The sequence below is a fragment of the Osmia bicornis genome, chromosome 16 (genome assembly GCF_907164935.1).
Source record: "Osmia bicornis bicornis chromosome 16, iOsmBic2.1, whole genome shotgun sequence".
Taxonomy (NCBI): Eukaryota; Metazoa; Arthropoda; class Insecta; order Hymenoptera; family Megachilidae; genus Osmia; species Osmia bicornis.
The window spans coordinates 7,658,823-7,679,890 of NC_060231.1; the positions used below are offsets into that span (position 1 = coordinate 7,658,823).

Sequence of the window (21,068 nt, forward strand, 5' to 3'; positions counted from 1 at the left end):
TAAATCTTGGCCTACTCTCGTTGGAATAACATAGTACCATTTAAACATGACATTTTCTATGGAAATTTTTTTCAAGGCTATTTGAACCGGTCATTTGCGAAATTAATTAATTCCACAAAAATAAATTAAACATCAATCAAGTGGAGTTAATCAGTTTGGCTTGTGAACGGCTCATTTAACACTAACACTTATCTACTTTTCTCTTTCTTTGTTTCTCCAGTAAGTAATATACACCACCTTACCTGAATAGCGTCCCGGAGGCAACTGAAAGCGAAGGGACAACGCGCCCCGCTTTGATACCCCACTCCTACTACGGAAAGACCCGAACTATGCCGAAGCTCTCCGAGGTAGGTAACTGGAAGGGGGCCCTTCTATGCTTTCAATCACCCGGCGGCAACCGTTTATGCATGTGGGTATACACACTTTTAATCATAAAATATTTCTTTTAAGTAGTTATTTTGTTAATAAAGCATCGAAAATGGACACGATAAAAATGTGAGAAAACTTTCATGTATCTTAGGTACGTTGGATGATAAATTTTAATGAAATTATGTCATGAAATAGAGAACCCATTTTTACTTCTAATGTGCCACAACTATGGAAGCGTTCTTTTTCTTTTTTTTTTTGTTTGTTAAAAAGATTCTAAACATTTATGACTGAACCGAAATATTATTTTCAGTCTATAATAAAAACGGATAATTTCGTCTTTTTTTTCCTTCAACGTTGTTCACTTTCGTTACCAGCCATGTTTTTTAAATTTAAGTTAATTAATAGAAGTTTTGTAGCATCGTGTTTTCTTTGGCTTTACCAAACTTACTAATGAACAAAATTTTTTTTTTCCATTTTTTTTCTTTTTTATAAGTAGCCCATTATTATCTACACGCTTATCGATCATTTTCCATCCAAATACACAGTGTATAAATAAATTTGTTAAATATTATAATTTTTATTTTTTAATATTATGGAATTCTAATGTATCCACTCTCTCCGATCTTTTGATTTTTAAACAATTAACCCTTTTCTCTCTAAACTAAATTTTACAGAACCATTTTGATCCCTCCAGTTTTTATGCGATAACCCAAATATAAATGTGTTTGCTGACTCAGAAGAAAAAAAGACTAATTAATAATAGTTTGATCTGTCATCTGCTTTAATGGCAGTCCGCAGAAAAGAACATTATTATTCTTAAATCTTGTACCTAAGAGAAATCAAAGGTCTGAGGGCGTTATGATATATTTTAGAATATCAGAAAAAAAATATTGTGCAATGAATAAACACTCTTTTTTTCTTTTCCATCAGTATGGTTATCAGTCCATTCAGGTACCTTTGACGTTGAAAACATACACATACATACACGCGCACGCGAGCGTACAAAGCAAATTTACACATGCACCCACACGTAACACGTTCACACATCAATACATACATACATACATACATACACGTATGACGTATACTCGGATTAATAATGCACACGTATGGGTCAGAAATCGAAGGAATGAGAATTCAATTAAGGCCTTCACTCAAATTCATTTTCACCACTTTCTCGTAAACAATTCTTCCCAATGGTGGTTGGGTCAATTCCGACCCAGATTCTATGAAATGTATATCGAACAAAGGATTTTCATACATTGGAAATGGTGTAAAATTGAAAAAACCTGTGAAATTTCTATTTCTGTATCCTCTCGTCTTCTAGAAGATTCATTTTTATATTAATTTCTAAGCGATTAAATATGTTGTACATTTATTTTCCACAACCGAATCGTGAAAGAAATTTAAGTGTTACGTTTCTATCACATGCGATAAAGATTGACTAATTTGTTGTAAGGAATAATTAAACTAAAGTTCAAGTTTTCATTTCTCTTTTACGCAATGCAACAGGGATTCGTTAATTGCACATGGCATGGACCAGCGATGACTATTACAAATTTAAATAACAATAAATATAAACAACAGAATGTGAAAACTAGGGAAAATATACATATATATCTTCCAATGATCGACGGAAACGTGACGTCGTATTCTGTACGAAAAATATAATATTTATTACTATTTTCAAATGACACATGAGCAAATATTAAACCATCACACATTCTATGAGTGTGCGTGGGTGTATATGTATGCTGATATACAGAGAGTCCTAATCATGGTACACGTTATGGCATGGCAAAGTCTGTTAAAATTTTCAATAATTTTTCAGAAGCTTTAAAATCCTTGTTGTATATCACTAAAAATATGTACAATACTTTTTTTTTTACAATTAAAAATAAAACCGCTGTGACAGTCAATTTCTCAAATTTAAAAAGCCATCTGTCAATAATAGATATTGGTCAGTTATTGTCTGATACACGATGTACCACTTTTGTTTAAATGGCTGCAAGAATATTTTGTAGGTTTTTTTTTTTTAAATTAAAGATAAGCATAGGGAAAGGAACCTCCCACTGTCTGTCTTCGATCCTGGGAGAATCCAAAGGGAACCCAGGGAAAGCCTCTTGTCTTTGTACGATAAATATGACAAATAGTGGGTCACTTCTTCCCCTATGCTTCCTTTAACTAAAGAAAGCCTAAGCTGCACACTACTCTGTACTATTAACACCCTATGTCTGAATGGATAATCTAAATCAGCCTTAAAACTAATAACCGAGGTGATCCGTTTTGGACAAGTTATTAGACAATTGAAACGTTGCAAGTATGATATCAGGTAGATAATTAGGATCAGTCAGTGACTGTGCGAATCAAATAGAAAAAAAAAAAAAAAAGAACTTATTTCAACTCGTCGTCCTCATTCGAGAGCACTAAACATGAAATTTTCTTTATTAAATTAATTTCTTAATACATATAAAAAAGAAATAAAATAAAATCTGCATCATAGGTAATATGATGAAATAATTGATAATACATAGTTAGTTCGAATATACAAATATAATTAATAAATTTCATATATAGTGTACTCAAATGAGTTAATGCAAGGAGGGAAGCTCTCAGGTTACACACGACAATCCTAATTCGATTTTAGTCTTAAGTCTTACATACGTATAAGAACTATGTCATAAGGCCACCTGTGGGTATAACAGCTTCCGCTTGTGGCAGCGGATATAAAATAAAATTCACTTCCCTAGCTTTATACAATTGAAAGATGGAACCTCGTTAAAATCTCAAGTTGCTAAAGAAGTTCAGTGAGAACTGTCTCATAGCCATAAATAAATAGAATGTGAAGAAAGTGAAGAAAAAGCATTCTATGGCTCGTTCGACAGAAAAGAAAAGAAGAGAAAAGAAAAGAAAGGATATACATTTAGTTTATAACATTTGGAATGACATTATAAATAACTGAATTAGCGATCAATGTATCAACTAACGTAGGAACAGTTCTTAAAAGGTTCTCAAGAGAAATGTTTCCGATGAAGAGAAAACGGAGATCAATCAGTTCTTAGAAGCATACACCACCTATTCTAAGGAAATGTCTTTATTATCACTAGTCATGGAGGATACTGATATGTCAACCATAACTCCAACACATTGGAAACAAATTGGAAGAAGTTTCGAAAAGCGAACTGAAACAACACTTCCCTAGAAAAATCATTCACCAAACTCAATTATCAGGAATTAGTGAATATAATTTCTATGTAAAATAACCGGTCCATTCTGAGCGCAATTAACAAATCTCTAGTGTACAACTTAATATTTTAATTTATCTATACCCTCGCTGAGAATTATCTTATAGATGTAAGCTTCCTGATGCTTCTTAAAACATATGTATCTTTTCAATACTTTCTGTCTTAATAACTGAGAAAATATAACATATCACTAGATTCTTATTAAAATTATTAATTTTGCCAGTCTGTTGTCTGAATCTAAACGTGTAACGCATATTTTTATTTGTACCAAAACAGTCCACCTTATAAAAAGGTTGCTGATAAGTCTAAGAAATAAATATCACTTGGCTGAACAATTAGAAAATTTCAAATCATCTTAAAGACTTTGATTTACAATTTCGTCTGAATACTTTGCATGTTGTTTAAATGCTATTTCCTTGAACTGCAACCAATGGGAAGTGGTAGGTTGTTTACTCGGTTATTGTTCAATTTACAACACCCACACATATAACATACGCACAGAGAAACAGACCTAATAACGCATGTATGCACTCACGTACGCACACAGGGAGGAGAGAGAAAGAGAGAGACGCACAGGTATACACAGAACAAGATAACTAGAGAAAAACATCGAATTGCCATGTTCGTTATAACTCTATAATTAGTAAATGGTAAAGAGACACGCTGGACATTGGCACGACAGGTGGCATTTAGATTTAATATAGAATAAAATTTATGTTATTGCGATAACATTTGGTATCGTTTTTGTTGTTGTCGCAAGAATTCAGACCCCGATGTAATATACCCTTTTTATTTGAAAGGTTACTGGGCACTTATTGGGATAGAGAATCGACCTTTTTAGTTTGAAACATTTTTCAATTTTTAATATCATCAACATTCAAAAATGTTTCCCTCTTTCAATGGTCACAATCTTTCCCAACAATTTCACAACATATATAAAAACTAACTATGGCTATCAATTAATGTTCAAGCAATTTCGTTTCTGCCAATTTAGTTGAAATTTAACAAAAAATGTCGATTCTGTATCACCAGATAGCTAATGGAAGAGGTAATTTTACGTAGCCCGAAGCATCGACGTGGATCCTTGCTTGGTTTGTTTGTTTTTTTTTGTTTTTTTTTTCTTTCTTTAAAAAGAGGTAATATCCCTTCCCCCTTTTTGTATTTTATTTTTGTTTCATTCAACTTTTCTCCGCCTTTTTTTTTGTTTTGATTAGATTGGTACAGTCTACGTTTGATACGCATCGCAGTCTCGATTAAAGGAAACCTTTAAGAGCAAAAAAGTGGAACACTCATGAGACCAACGATCATAATTTACTTTCTTACACGCGCATTCTTTTAAGGAATCATTTTGGCGGCGCCTTTATCTAGAAGCAGCCATTCTTTTCGAAGCTAAACGGTTGCGGTGTATGCGCGTACCTTTTACCTTGTTTCTATCGTTTGTGTTCTAATTCTTTTATTCTTTTCGATACGTAAAAAAGAGTTAAAAATTTGTATCATTATTTTAAACAAATCGTTTGCATATCGATGTTTTAATATTAAATCACACGAGCGCGTTCGCTTTTAATTGAAGAAAGAAAAAGAACAAAAAAGAGATACAACACACACGGACAATACTTAAAAAAAAAAATAAAATACACATACAAATATATACTGTAATTCTTATTGATATATACGGATCAACGTGAAACAATGTGCGTTTATTAAATATATATACATATATATGTATGTATATAGCGTAAAAAGAAATACGCACAAACACCGAAAATACCAAAGAAAAAAATGCACTAAAACGTTAATTTCAAAAATTGTTAATTCTTTTTCTTGCAACATAATCTTAGCACGTGTGATTTTAGTTACCGCGTTAAAATATACACGACGACAGTATGAAAATAAAACCGAAGAGATATTAAAACATCGAGAAGATCGTTAAGTATATACCAAATATTCTATCGAATGAAACATTGAAAATATGCTAGTAATACACGTTTGTCGGATAAACGGAATATCATTTGAGAATATATATGATAATCAAAACATGACTTGCACAGGAAGAATACTAGTTCAGTAGTGTCATTAAAATATGTGTGTTTTAATGGTGCGCACTTAGTGTACACACATACGCGCATTATTCGTCCGAGATGAAATTAGTATTATTTTAAAAATACCAAGTACTAAAAGTATAGCAACACAAGCAATATTTATATAGTGTGTGACATAATACTAATCATTACGTTTTGTTTTTCTTTAAAATGTAAAACGGTGTAGTACACGTTTATCACATAGTACACGTGATAACAACCAGCATTCATGCGTTAATTATTTGAAAATCGGGTACTACTCCAACAAACAGAGAGATAGAGAGATAGATAGAGAGAGAGAGAGAGTTGAGAAAAATACGGCGCACACCAAAAAACCTTTGTGAAGAAAATTCATAAAATATTTCATTTCCCTCCCCTCGTCATTCCTCGGTAATATGTATATATCCTGAATCGAATAAATTCAATTCTCCGTTGAAAATAAGGAAATAAAACAAAGAAATTGAATAATCAAGTCAGATCCCTGTGGTTACTGTTTCAATTATCTCTTTGTTTACGACGCGTCTCGTATTAGGATGCGCGTATACGCGGCGGCACTGATTTAGATTTAAGTAACTTCTTCGCGAGAACCGGCCCATCTGACAATGCGGAATATAATTGACGTATCGTGAAGTAGAAGGCGGCTTGGTCGTCGCACGAGTGACACCGCTCCCTCCGTGCGGCACTCTACATCGACTCACCTCCCAGAAGGTCTCCGGGTAAGTACGAGTTCAGTGAACTGGGCGTAGCACGTTGCTGATCGTTGCTGTCAATACCAGTGCTGCTCCATAGTGAATTACTGCTTGGTGGAGCGCCCCATAATTGGCTCGAACTTCCACCCCATGTATCGGGTGGTGGACCAGTTTTGTTCGATGGCCGTAAACTCCAGCCTGCTCCAGCTGTCGCTCCGGCTTGCTGTTGACCCCCATGACTTAGTTGTTGTAACAGTGTGTGTACTTCGCTATCAGCTGGTGATTCCGCGAAAATTGTCGTATTGCCCAGGACGCAATTGTTCAGAGCACCTTGTGCCTATCAACGACAACAAACACTTGTCTTATTAATTATTTCCAAACTGAAGAATTTTATATTTTGTACAAATAAAAATTCAATTACTACTAGAAAATAAAATCTATTCATACCTTTATAGCCTCGTCTCTAGATGAGTACTTTGTTAATGCAATTCCATGATTGAGGTATAGTCGAAAGTCTTGAACAGGACCGTGCTGCATACAAAGTGTTTTCAGCGTAGAACCATCAATTTGAGGCGTCAAATTTTTGAGTAGTAGCCAGGTAGAAACCCAGCCAGCATTTGTGCTTGATTGAAGACCCCATGAACTAGATGATCTACCAACAGTGCCAAGACCTGCCCAGCCATTGCTTGTATTCCCTGTGGCCTTGCTGCTTAGTCCTGGCGGTGGACCACGAACCTTACTCATCGGTGCTCCCCACAGTTCTGAGGTGACTGCGGTTGGCGGTGGTGCAGATTCACCCCAAGTATTTTTCGCACTAAACATGATACGTCTACTTATTTAACTATGTCTGTTACTTTTAAAGGAAAGAAAAAAAAAAAAAAAGAAAGAATAAAATATATACCTAGTAAAAGCACTTGGGGTAGTGGCGGGTGGATTGAACGTCCATGTAGAATTACTTAAACTTGGTATGGATGTATCAGGATTGGTAGGTTGTTGCGGTGGTGGTGAAGTCTTACTACTTGAAGAGAAGATAGCATCAGGATCTTTGATCGCTGCTAGAGACAGTGGTGAACGGACCACAGAGCCGGGAGTAATGCTAGGATCATCCTCGATGCTCTTCATCTGGGTACCCTAAAATGAAATCAAATATAGGTGGACCCGAATAAATACCACACCGGGAAATTATTACTTTTTTCCCCTCCTTTGAGCAAGATTTTTTCTAAACGAAGCTTCTTGTTCGCTTTCATTAACATATGATGCACTAAAAATATTAGAACAAAGCATTCATAATGGTTACAGAATTTAGTGATTACAGACACGAGTCATCAGCTGAATTAATTGTTGATAGTGGAAACGTTGGTCACGAAGGTTTTGTTTACGGAATGGACAAAGAAAAGCAAATAATTTATTTAAGTTTATTATACTTATCCGAGATGTCGAGAATTAAAAGTTAAATAAAATATCTATTAACATGGAGATAACTAGAAAAAATATCCCTATAGAATGTACATCTAATCTTAATAATGCTTTCATAAAACACTATAACTCCTTGCAAAATAATAATCAACATATAAGGTTGTACTGCAAATGTTTCTATTAAAATTTTCAAATTCAGAAGGATTTTATTCTCGTGCAGAACCAACAGCTTCCGACCTCTACTACACACAGGATACCCCTGTATATCCTTTGATCTGATTCTAAATGTACCAATAAGGCATGGGCCTGCTACGTAGCCGAGGAGTCCACTAGCAGGCCCAGGATGAAACGTCGTTTCCTCCTCCTTTCCTTTTCTCCGTTCCCTTCCGCAGCACAACCACCATAAAACAAACATGAAAATTTTTAAATGTGATACTGCCAGTGGTATTCTGTGCCCGTTATTCGAGCACAATGGGATACCATTGACAGTGATGAAGATAAAACACCTATTAGATGTTAGTGTCATCGTTATTCACAAACAGCAACACGGATAATAATTCATACTCTCATATGATAGTGTAACACTTTAAACGAACGATTACGCGGGCTAATTAAAATTGTCTTCACAGAGGAAGTACGATATTGGAAATGGATTACCTTCCATGGTTTGCCAGGTTCAAATTCAGGTACTAGGTCGGTGAAGGCAGCGGCACCAGCAGCTGCTCCAGTTGGCTGCCAATCCTTTCCGTCGGTGGAGTCCGTGTTACCTGGATCTGGCCAACCACTCTCCCCAAGTCTGGTGGACCATGTACCATCTCCTTGACCCAACAAAGGATTCATGTTAGGACTACTGTGAGATCGTGTCAAACCAGCCGGTGTAGCTGCTGGCTTACTGGTTGTTCCTGGCGCTCTTGAGAACTCGTTGGTAACTAACTCTCCGTCCTTGTCCAAAGAAGGCAACTTCCACTGATTTAGTCTTGATTGTTGCTGACTCTGTTAATCGACAAATAAATATTTCTATACCTCCGCCTACGCTAACGGAAGGGGATGTTAATTGAAAGAAAAATGAATATATACACTTACGACAGGAGGCTCCTTGTTCATTGTCAAGTCCGTGAAACTGTTTTGCAACGCCGACATAGGATCATGTACAGAACTCTTGTAATATTCGGAGCTCTGCGATGGCGGGGCCGGATGTTGTTGCTGCTGCTGCTGCTGTTGCTGTTGTTGCTGCTGCTGCTTCATGTAAGTAGCTTGTTGCACAGCGATTTGATTCTGTAGATTAGCTATCTGCTGCTTTGTCTTTGTTATTTGTACGCTTATCTGAAGGACCGATTGGCCGTTACCCTTCATTGTACTTTGCACAGAATGTTGCTGATGAAGTTGCTGTAGTACTTTGATTTGTTGCAATAATTGGTTCAAAAGTATTAGTGTTTGAGGTGCAAGTGGTTGATTTAGAATTTGGTGGTTTAAGTAACCTTCTTGGACGGCTAATTGAATTTGTTGTACTAACATACGTAGCTGCTGAGTACTAGGCTGATTTTGAGGAGCTCTGGAAGCCTAAAGGTTTGAAACGAAGGTAGAAAATCTGTTGTTTAAATAACTGAATCATAGACCAACACTGTACACAGAAAATTCAATATTAGTACAACTATCGTTAACAGTCTTACCTGATTAAAAGGTGGTTGAGGTGCATTAGTACTAGGTTGTTGTTGTTGTAACGGAACAGCGGCTTGTTGCTGCTGCTGTTGTAACTTTAGCAAACTTGCACTAGCAACCGATCCTCCCACGCTGCCAGTTGTATTTCCACTTGGTACTCCAGCACCCTGTAATTAGAAATTAATCCGTAACAATCGTCCGGTTCGATGAACACCCGTGTACTCCGTTATTAGAATGCTTACGGGTGGGAAAGACATCTGCTGTGCGACGTGATTAAATCTAGGATATGCTGGTGCAGTTGTAGCTTGATTGGTTGGATCATAACTGGAGTGAGCATCGTGTCTTCTCCATTGATCCACAGGCCGCAACTGACTTAGAAGTTCCAAGGCTTCTTCTCTATTCATTTCTCGATTCCTGAGAGCCAATTCAACATCCTCCTTCTGTAAATGAAATAGTGAATAAAAAGAAATATTACAAACCGGCAGAGAAAAGAAACGATAATTTATTTGTAAGATGCGTACTTTGAATCCTAAATCACACAAATACCGGAACTCCCTGCTGTTCCATATAACTTCCTTAGTGAGAGTAGGTTTAGTAGGATGACCCCAACTGGGAGTAGGATCCATGTCGGTATCGACCCAGCTTCCAGTAGGTCCCATTGGTTTAGGTTTATGCGTACTAGGTGCACCCCAAGTGCCAGGATTCAACGGAGCCTCGTTCCAGGTACTTGGAGTTTTAGGCTCATCCCATGAACCTGCGTCGTGCGATCCTTCTGCCCAACTACCGTTACGCCCGCCAGGTGCACCGGGATGACCCCACATTGGTCCGCTTACGTCTGGTTTCATTCCAGGTTGTCCTGGCATTCTGTTCTGCGGCATGCCCGGAGGGCATTGCATTCCTACTGAGAAAATTTTCAGGATTTATCAATTACATCCTGACGTATAATTTAATTTACGATCAATCGATTAACTGAACAAACCTGCTCTGCCCAGATTTGAAGGAAGATCCTTCCAATGAGAAACTTTGCTTCCGGGTATTGCCCTTTGATTGGCTGCAGGGTTACCCCACAAACTTGTACCGTCGTCGTAATTCGGAACGTTTCTTCTTTGCGTAGGCGGAGAAGGTTCTTCCCAACCCGATGGTTTTCCAGGCATGATGTCCTTTGGCGGCGGAGCAGCCCATTGATTTATATTAGATGGATTCAACATTTTGGCAGGAGGTCCTGAAGGATGTTGATGTCCCATTTGATGATGCGGAGGACCTGGAGGTTGACCCCACATCGCGTCAGCATTGGCACCGTTCAATCTTCCAGATATTCCGCGGGGATCGCCGCGCATATCCGCTATTCTAGGATCACGAGCCATCGGATCCATTACTCGCATGTGTTCTCGAGGATCCAACGACATCCTGTGATCACGGGGATCTCGCATCTCTCTAGGATCGACGGAACGAAGATCTCGAGGATCCCGGTGATCGATTCTCGGATCACCCCAGTTAGATCCTGCCCACATGCCGGATTGATTTCCGGTACTGGTTGTCCATTGTCCACCTGCAGAGTTCGGTTGAGAAGAGGTAGGAGCACCAGTCCACATGTTCGACGAGTCAGCAGCTTCGTCGTCCTCGCCCCAGGTTCCACCGATGTTCGTCGCCGGTGTATGACCCCAGGGTGTCTTTGCTTGTTGTTGAGGCGGCGGTTGACCACCGTTTCTAAGATTAGCTTCCCATAAGTCTGTACCATTATTTACCGGTGGCTTCCACATTGGAACTCCGTCCTTAGTCATGCTAGGCTCTGGAGAGGTTGGAACGTCCCAGTTTGTGTCTTGATTAACGTGTTGCTAATTGAGAGAAAGGAGACGAATTAAAGAAAGTAATTCAAAGATAAGTTTACGCGATACTTGTAGAAATACTTACACAGCCCCAACCATCCTGGCTGAACAATGCTTCTCTCATCGTATTCAACTGCTCTAGTTGTTGTTTAGTCGAAGGGGTATTGCTAGCAGATGTGTTATTATTATTAACGGATCCCTGAGCCTGATTATTCGGCTGATTATTATTGCTACTGGAGTTTGATTGTTGCTGCTGTTGAACTGAACTACTATTATTATTTTGACCAGAAGAATTTTGCCCAGGTCCCCCGGGATTGTTGGATTTTCCTTGCGACCATTGGTTACTGTTCTGTCCACCCTGAGCCGTGCCGCTCGACTGAGATGTTGGTGGTCCTGATTGTTGATTGGATTGTTGATTTGGATTGTTCACCTTATTTACATTACCTGTAAAAACGAGGGCAAATAAATAGATTAAATAGATGAAATATATGAAATGTCTGAGATTTTCAAGTTTAAAGAGAATATAAACGTACCTGGAACGTTTTGTCCACCGGGTCCTTGATTCTGATTTGAATTCTGATTCGCAGCAACAGATCTGTTTACACTATTTCCAGTCCAATTTCCAGGTGCCCCACTGTTTCCAGAAGGATTTCCCGAACTACCACCCCATCCGGATTGATTATTATTGTTGTTATTTGTAGTACTGGTCTGCGTAGAGCCCCAGTTGGTAGCTCCAGCGCTGTTCAATGAAGTTTCACCTCCACCGGCTAATCTGAGAATCCCAGGAATGCCCCATCTTTTCTTATACTCTAAATTGGGCTGATCCATGTCGTAGACCGATCCGAAAAGAAGCTTCAACGTCTGCTTAAGATCATTTTTCTGAGCTTGTAAAGTGCCATCGGAAACTCCCAGGTATGCTGCTATGAGATTCCTTGCGTAAGCAATCAGTTGAATTCGCTTTGAGCCGTTTACAATCGTTTCGTTACTTTCCAATCGAAGAGGAATTGGATTCTTATCGTTCGTCTTTTCTTCGGAAGTCGTATCATCTTCTGAACGTACAACTGTTTCCGACATTTCGTATTGACTGCGGTCGCGAAGGCGAACAGTGTCGTTCTTGTTCTTGAAATCCGGGCTAGTATTCTTATTACAACCATAACTGTCGTCGACAAATCGGGCAGTCTGAGGCATCGTCGTCGTCGTCGTCGTGCCGATGAGAGCAACTTGTTTACAATTGATCAGACTTTTTGTAAAAACGTTCTCAACATTATATCCGATAACTTCGTGTACTTTGTATAACCTTCTTTTAAATCGATACAAATCACAGAGATCCTCACGGGAAATTTTATCATTCATCACGTCAGCGAAAGCTTGACACCTTAGCTTTATTCGTTTAAATAAATTAGAGCGCAATGAACTAATAGAATAAGACGCATGTGACCCCGAGTACTTATAGCTCGCGAGATAAGTGGCCGAAGGCTCGTTAGACTTAACATTATCCTGAAATGAAAGAGCACCAACAGTAATTGTTGCCACGCGATTAATACCATTAATATCCGAGGACAACATCTCCATTGTCTTTTTCTTTAACTTGAAAATTAACGTATCTGAGGTTCTTGTTAACAAACAACCGTCGTTTGGATATTGTTGTTGTTCTTGTTCTTGTTGTTCATTCATCAATGTCACATTCGAATAATACATTCTTCTAAAGATCTTTAATAGGAACACGTAGTTTCGTGTAAGAATTCTTATTGAGGTAAAAATTTCATCGTTCAATAATTTTCTTAACGTTATGATGATGAGTGACCAGCAAATTTTGCAATTTTCCATACCCACGATTGACATCCTACAGTCTACTAGATTTCTAATCGCATTAAATAATAGGACATTTAATTGTTCGTCTTTCATTGAATTCATGTTCTCACAATTCATCGTTGTTGCTGTTAATTTTCTAATTAATGAAAGAAAGATATCATGACTAATCCCTTGTTCAAGGGGATCATCGTTCAAGAGACACGTTATTGTTCTTCTTAGAAAATTTGGTATCTTATAGGTGAATGTTGTCTCGTTTATTTGAACAGAAATACTCAAGAATTGAACATCGAGATGTGTCCTTTTGTAACTAGTCTCGTGGCTCGGTATCCCCTTCCACGTAATACTAAAATCGCAAATCACCTTATAGCTAAATTTAACCACATAAAGCTTACATCCTAACGAGAGTGGAACACATGCGCGTTGCGTCAGCTCGCTCGCGACCAGATCGAGCCACGAAGGAGAGGATTGTGCGCTGTTGGGCGCGTTTCTCAATGGGAAAGGTCGCGGAGGCTGGTCGGTTAGCTCGTTTCCGGGAACGATAAGCGTAATGGAAGAACTGGTGGCCACGCTTTCCCCTTCTTTAATCAGACGTGATTCTTCGTTCGACGACGTATCCCTTACATAAACATTATTCCTCGGTATTATGAAATTTAAAGGCGCTTTTGATATTCTATACTTCACCGAAACGACGATCACAACATTTGTCAACGTTTCATCTTCTCTGATTAAACAAGATTTCATCATTGGGTGGTTGTTGCTTTCCGAACAAGCAACGGCTGGCAACAAAATTTCTACGAAGACAGAATTAATCTCTGACAGTGTTTTTAAGTTATCTGAATAAACTAAGCGAAGAGATTCCATTTTCGAATATAGATATGTTGATAAAAATATTTCAATCTTTGAATCAACACCGATCGGATAAAGATACTTAACAAAGGTACATAAGCGTGACAAACAAAGTTCGTTTGAGTCTTGATTATGACATGAAAATGCATCATTTTTCACGCAACGTATAATCTCCATAAGAATTTTACTCGAGAATAATTCTAAATATGTTAAAGAAAATTTGCTCGATCCGTTAATCGATTGAACGTTAATAATCCAACGATGCTTGCTTTTGATCATTTGGTCATTTATTAAGAAGTTATATTCATCGTCATCCTGTTCCGGCAACAGTATGAAATTATATTGTTTTTGTAAGGATAAACCGTCGAAAAAAGATTTCACGAAATATCTGAATAAATCCAAATGGGTTCTTAATTTCATTGCATTCGCACCACCGTCCATTTCGACGCGGAGGAAATAATGGTTACTGGTTGAGCTGAGCAATATCACAGACTTGTAGTTATCGTTATTATTACTTAGGAGGCTAAAATTAGACTTAACGTTATTGTATTTGCCCGAATGGAGGCAGGACCCTAGTAAGGAGTAATTGTCAAGAGAGTCGAGAGAGAAGTGGCCTGATGAGGGGCGATCAGACTTGGGTATCCTAACTAGGCTAGGTACCCCTTCACCGACTGCACACTTATCTCCTGTTAATCGTAGATTTACGCTTATACTTAGTACCCTAATATTTAGTACGCTAAAGCTAGTCTTATTATCACTTAATGTCTTAGACATAGACTTAGAGTTATTGGCGGAGCTGACCGGTTTCTTGTTACCGGACATGCCCGGATGTTTTCTTTTTGTTGTTGTTGTTGTTGTTGTTGTTGTTGTTTTATGAACTGTTGGTTTTCGATCGTCTTGATGATTATGTTCCGCTCGATTTGAGCGATCATTTAGTTTAGGATTATCATTATCATTATTATTATTATTATTACCACTACTACCATTGTTATTATTATTATTATTAATATTAATAATAATATTATTATTATCGTAAGTTAGAAGATGATTTTTTGTTGGGTGTTTTGTGGTTGACGACGCCACTGACTGGCAGATCAAGCTTCGACTAGTCAAGATAAACTTGCCTGGAAAAGTAAAATAATTTTGTCAAAATTACGTATTATTTTCCAAAATTATTTCTTTCCTTGACGGCATTCATAATATTACTCAAGTATTATTTACTCTAATAGGTTAATATATATGAAAGTGAGAACTGTAAGTAGTAGGGAGTATTCATCCCATGCCAATTGTAGAAAATTTGCTATGTTTAACTTGTCGTATAATAAAATATGCCCTCTTTTCGATACCATCATTATAGTAGAATACGAGATTCAAGATGATAATATAAAAATTGATAGTTACCAGTTTGGCTCGACAGGACGGTTAAAAAGTCAGTGGCGACGATATTTTCGAGATGGCTAGTAGGTTTTGCCATCATGCTGTTGTTTATGAATTCAATATCACAGTATCTAGCATTCTCTGATTCTCTTCCCTCCCCCATCCCTATCGGACTGTTTTTCCCTAATACTACTACATCCCCCTGAAAAAAGAAAATGTTATTATAGAAGTATATACTTCAAAATATACTTTATGCTTTCGTGCTTAAAGCATTTCTTTTTATGTTTCAAGCTTGCTTGATAGCATTTATCCAAAGAGATTTTCAAGGTCTCATCAATTTACATGTTATAGTATGAAAAAAATGCAATAGCAGGAAATGAAACACCAGACAAAAAGGTACTATAAATGTACCAAAGTATCCTGTTCTCTTTTTGGAATATACAGTAAGTGTAAAATGAAAAATTAAATTTACATTTGCTACATTTTCAATTGTTAAGTATACTTTTTCTAATTGATATTAATTATGTTAAATGAAACTTACCATGGAATTTTGTACGAAGGCATTTGTTTCTGTAGAAATCTCATGTGAACTAGAATTGTGTGGAAACATAGGGCTCAGTTCTTCTTTGGCAGGCAATGCATAGAAACCAAGATCTAATGTTTGAAAACAATGTACCTTACAATAAGATACATTTAATAACCCTTTTATATTTTGTGAATTGAAAGCACGCGATATTATTTTAAATTATTCTTGTACATGTGAAAGTTAAATGATTCTTTGTTAAATTCATAAAATTATGAAATCTTTTGCAAAATGTAAATACTAACCTTGTAGACTATCACTATCAATGTGCTCCTAGCTCCATGCCAGTGGAGATCTGCAACAAAAATTACAAACTCTATAAGCACATTCATCCGTGTTACTTTACTTCTAGGAAAATGAAATTACAAAAGAATCTTTGTATCTTTAGGAATTTATATTTGCATTAAAAGATGCACCGGAAGAATGAAAATACAGATTATAATTTTATTGATCCATCCCTAAAAATAATCGAATTTGACATAAATAGTTGTGAGACAAGAATAGAAAAAATATTAATATAAATTATTAACAGTCTTTATCAATGAAATGAAATATTCGTCTACACGTTCAATTCTTAAATGCAACCATGAATGATTGCATACATACAGTAACATTAAAGAACACCTCATCCTATTCAAATGTCGTAAATACACAGTGCATACCGAAACGGAAATCGTCGTTTCGATCGATCTTATTCGTTCCGGCAACAAGCTCATATTCGCTTTTTCTAATTCTTCAATACAGAATAAGCAAACGTAATCGAATATCAGCGATTTCTATGACACGAAAATGCGCCATTTACCAAAATTTATGCGCAATACAAGGTTAGATAACGTACAGAATAAACAAGATGAAGACGAAATTTTTGCTCTTCATAGATAATATCGCACGTATACATGCGCACGCATACATTATATACATACACGTGCATATATAACGTTAATTACAAAAAATATATACGAACGTTCAATATTAAAAAATAAAATTTCTTCAATCTCTGCAAAACTCGGTTCATACCACAATAATACAACTACACGTATTCGCGCGTGTGTGTGTATATACACATATATGTATGCTCCGAAAGAATATATAAATTTAGGTGTGTGAGCTCGTGTGCGCATGTGTAACTTATATTTATATACACATCGCATATATGCATATATATGCATAAAGGTATATACGCATACATATGTACGTATATGTATATACATATGTACATGCATGTGCGCCCATCTTACACACCCGTACGTAATACTGTAAATACATATGGATTTATGTAATATGTACATAATCATAGAACGTAGAACGTAAAATGTGAATCAAGACCGAAAGAGAAACAGTCCTTTTTCCAATGTATCCAAAGGGGTACGCCGTTAAGATATAATATACGCGTTCCTTTTACGGCTAAGAGAAATGGAAAAGACTTACTGTTTAGATTCGGTGCCCGAAGAAGAGTTCAGTCTAGTCGAAGATATTTCGTTGGTGCACGAAACGGGCAGAGCGAGTACCGCTCCGCTGGTGGGCTATTCCCGCGAGCGGCGCTACTCCCCCGGATTTCGAGGACTCGGTGCTGCCGATGCGCGCACCGACGCCCGATTCATACTTGTACCTTACAAAAAGCCCCTTTCACATCTCGCAATATATAATAGTAAACAACTGTTATATATTCTGACAAACATTATGTATCAAGAATATATAATAATCTACACTAGTGTGAGCAACATTACTATTGGAATGAACTTTAATGAATGATAGATCAATGTTTCAACAACAATTCAAAGGTGACCTATTTAAATAGTTTCAATTTGTTTTGTATGATGTTAGAATAAAAGGAATTTATATTGAATTATTCATTTATTCTATATGCTTTTCTAATGTTTTAAGATTGAATGTTTCATGATTGAATGCACGTATGTTCGTACAGGTATGTGTTATGACTGCAAGTACAATATGTAAATGTAATATATATAAATAGAAATACAATCACTGGAACAAATGTACTTTGATAGATCATAAGATTTAAATACTATACGTTTGGTAAGTTGCAATAAAGGAACTTCAAAATTAAATAATTTATGTTCCTTCACAAAATATTTATGTAATCAATCTTCAATCGGACTTTTAGGTAATATTCAAAAATAGGAAAGATATAGATATTTGATATATATCTATACCATACTTTAATTGAAGGAGTTTACATAACACTTAAGATTACTCATTTTAATGAAGTATCGTAAACACTGAAGTACAGAGGCATTTAAAAAAGTGGATATAATTATAATTGTATCCAAGAGATGAAAAATTGAGATTAAAATTTTTATAAGGTATTAATCTACCTTATACAATAGCACAGCTAATATTTATTAGGCAACATAAAGGAGGAAATGAAGAAAATGGTAAAGAAATTTTATGTAAAAATTCTGATCTGAATCAGTTGTAAATGCCGTATCATCATTGTTTCAAATACGCATTATACCGTTATATAAAGTTGTACAATTATGTTGCGGGTAAGGTAAGAATTTTCGAATGAAAATGGAAAGTTTCGTTACTACTATAAATATACGAAACATCATCCAGATATAATCGGGTAAAAAATTTCAGTAATCTTCATCATTGTTTCGTACAAGATAAAAGAAGTTACATTATGCCGTCATATTTCCCGCTGTTAAGATATGGAAGTTATCGAACCGTTAAAGGTGGTACTAGCTAGGTAGATATACGTATACGATCTTTACCTATAGAGAACCTCTAATATCTACGCGTGTACAAGTGCGTGCTATTCTCTGTGGCGCACGTCTGCCCTTTGCTGCGACAAGTCCGCTTGTACTATAAATTGCCAATGGAAACTCATGTAAATACTTTATACACAGAGTTCAGCCAATTATCTATTACCACCTTTTAAATTATCCAGGACAAGTTTGTCTAACACGAATTTTATCGTACAAAAGGGATTCGTACACACGTTGATATCAATTTTCTTTCCAGATGGAGTTGTTCTCGAAATTAAAGGTCACCTTTGTTTTTCTAAATAGAATAACTATGCTTTTAGATTTACTTTCTAATAGAGGTTGCCTCGGATGAATACATACAATGGTGTATGACGTAGATTTGGTCGAAATGAAAACAAGGAAAATCATTTGTCGACGGCACAATTATAATTAAAAATATGTCGTAGAAAAATATGATAATATTAGCCATGAATAAATAAAATAATTGTGTAGGATGCATTCGTTTATAGAACAAGTTGGCATGCTTTTCATTTGGAAGAACACGCGGGTCCAGAAGTTATGTGAAAATATATATCTTCGTAACTCATTTTAATACAAAAAATTAAGATACCAGCAAAAGGAATTTTGATTAAAAATTAATTAATTTTTTTTTTTTCAGATTTCTGAAGTGTCGAGGAGCGACAGCTCTCGTTAGCCCCCTCCCTGAATCCGTCACTGTGCTGAACTAACATCTTTACCGTTCTCAACCTTTACGCTGGATGAATTAAAAGAATAGCTAAGGCAAAATTAGAAGCTAAACTCTTGAAAAAAAGGTAGCCGTGTCAAATTTCATGTAAACCAGATGTTAGTCGCAAAAGTGTACTTCGCGTTCATTATCGTATCGTTCACAGCTTCTACCGAGAATTAAGTGGCACAGATTTGATAAATTGGGTTGAACTTTATGGAGATGGATTCCGTATCGGATTTCGAATAATGACTTGTTTTTTTTACATGTGCTATTAATTAGCGGTATAACAGAGATAAATCATGGGGGATATTGATATGTATTTTTGTTGAATTGAAACGCAATATTGGCTCTACCAGACATTACATCGATAACAATAGCCGATACTTTTATGGGCTATCGGCAGAGCCGTCCCTAGCACCGGGAAAACTGGGCACTTGCTCTGGGCCCTGTGCTTACATTTATAATTTTCTACAAAATAATCAAATTCAGTATCAGTAGTCAATAATCTTTTAAATAGATGATAAACTAATACCAATGCGTCACTTCATTCATAGCATACTTAAAAATGGATAATACATACTTAATCCTTCTATTGAAACAATACCAATGATATGATACAATAGTGTTCAAGATTAATGTTGAGTCAAAAAATGTAACATTACATTTGTTTCTTATACCAGATAAGATTATGTACTTTTTATTTCACGCATAAGAAACAATTAAAATCCACTGTATTGTTAACAATTGTAAAGCATGTAAGAGAAACAGAACCAGGACATAAATCTAATAGGTTATGTCCATTTGCTTCGATGACTTAACAATAAAAGAACACACAAGGTGAAATTCATGCTATAAATTTGTTTCAAATTACTCATATAAATAATGAAAATTTCAATTGCTAAAAATGTTGAAATTATCATCAAATGAGTATGCTTTATTGTATATATACAAAAACCATATCTATAGAGATACCATTTGGTTATCGTTTGCATCAAGTGTATGAATTGAATCTGTATGATAATTTGATATATTAACATATCTATTGTGACTAATTAAACTCTGAGTCCAATCAGTTCAAATCACATTAATGTAATAAATATTTAAACATTGGATAAAGATTTTATTAGTACAGTGATTCAAAAATATGTTGTAACATAATTAATATATCATTTGTTTGCGCATTATTCATATTTCTATCACTTTATGTGCAAACATAGATCAACTAGCTAATACTTTTCTAACTATATTTACCAATACAAGAATTTTGCACAATAAAAAGGTGTTTATTGATTTTTTTCATACCCCTTAGATTCTAGGAACAATATAAAAGATTTAACACTGTGTGAATAATTGCATTCATACGAATTGAATATGAACAGTTTGATTTAAATAAAAAAAACTAATAGCACTTGAATATTAATCAAGTTACTGTGTAAGGTTATACATATACGTATATAATACAGATATATTTTACAATAGAAATAACGAAGAATTTCACTTACCAGAGTATATGACCATGGAAAGTTCTCAAGATCAGGTAGATTACAACACTACAGGCTTTCAAAAACACATTTCGTTGTGAGCACAATATTATTTACCGAAAATACATCTCCACCACTAGGCACGGAGTTTAAAACTGTGCTGTTTCACGAGCCACGTCATACAAAACAGATTGAAACCTTCAACGGGGTATTCTCTTTCATGCAAGGACG

General features: G+C 36.1%; 1 protein-coding gene and 1 long non-coding RNA gene across 8 annotated transcripts; one reads left to right on the forward strand and one right to left on the reverse strand.

The window, feature by feature from the left end:
* Positions 1-521: 521 nt before the first annotated feature.
* Positions 522-21,063, reverse strand: LOC114872230 (trinucleotide repeat-containing gene 6C protein). Of its 7 annotated transcripts, XM_029179233.2 has the most exons (16): positions 20,859-21,062; positions 16,146-16,195; positions 15,859-15,993; positions 15,342-15,519; positions 11,816-15,064; positions 11,368-11,726; positions 10,436-11,291; positions 9,978-10,357; positions 9,699-9,896; positions 9,468-9,623; positions 8,881-9,357; positions 8,691-8,790; positions 8,455-8,615; positions 7,283-7,512; positions 6,829-7,195; positions 522-6,718 (listed from the first exon to the last, which is right to left on the reverse strand). In XM_029179233.2, the coding sequence occupies exons 1-16, from the start codon at positions 20,872-20,874 to the stop codon at positions 6,377-6,379; spliced, it is 7,254 nt and encodes a 2,417-aa protein (XP_029035066.2). In that variant the 5' UTR covers positions 20,875-21,062; the 3' UTR covers positions 522-6,376. The 7 variants fall into 7 exon arrangements, with proteins under 7 accessions (XP_029035066.2, XP_029035063.2, XP_029035065.2 ...); XM_029179230.2 differs by having other exon boundaries at positions 8,455-8,790; positions 9,978-10,354; positions 20,859-21,063; XM_029179232.2 differs by having other exon boundaries at positions 7,283-7,503; positions 8,455-8,790; positions 20,859-21,063.
* Positions 18,304-20,199, forward strand: LOC114872233. Its single transcript, XR_003788737.2, has 2 exons — positions 18,304-18,412; positions 18,502-20,199. It is a non-coding gene; the product is annotated as an uncharacterized LOC114872233 (long non-coding RNA).
* Positions 21,064-21,068: the final 5 nt, after the last annotated feature.

Bases quoted from the DNA above. Each gene is read 5' to 3' on its own strand.
- LOC114872230 (XM_029179229.2), bottom strand. The intron at 10,358-10,435 runs GTTTGTTCAGTT...AAATTTTCTCAG, and splicing joins TTCAAATCTGGGCAGAGCAG to TAGGAATGCAATGCCCTCCG. The intron at 9,358-9,467 runs GTAAGACTGTTA...TCAAACCTTTAG, and splicing joins CTCAACCACCTTTTAATCAG to GCTTCCAGAGCTCCTCAAAA.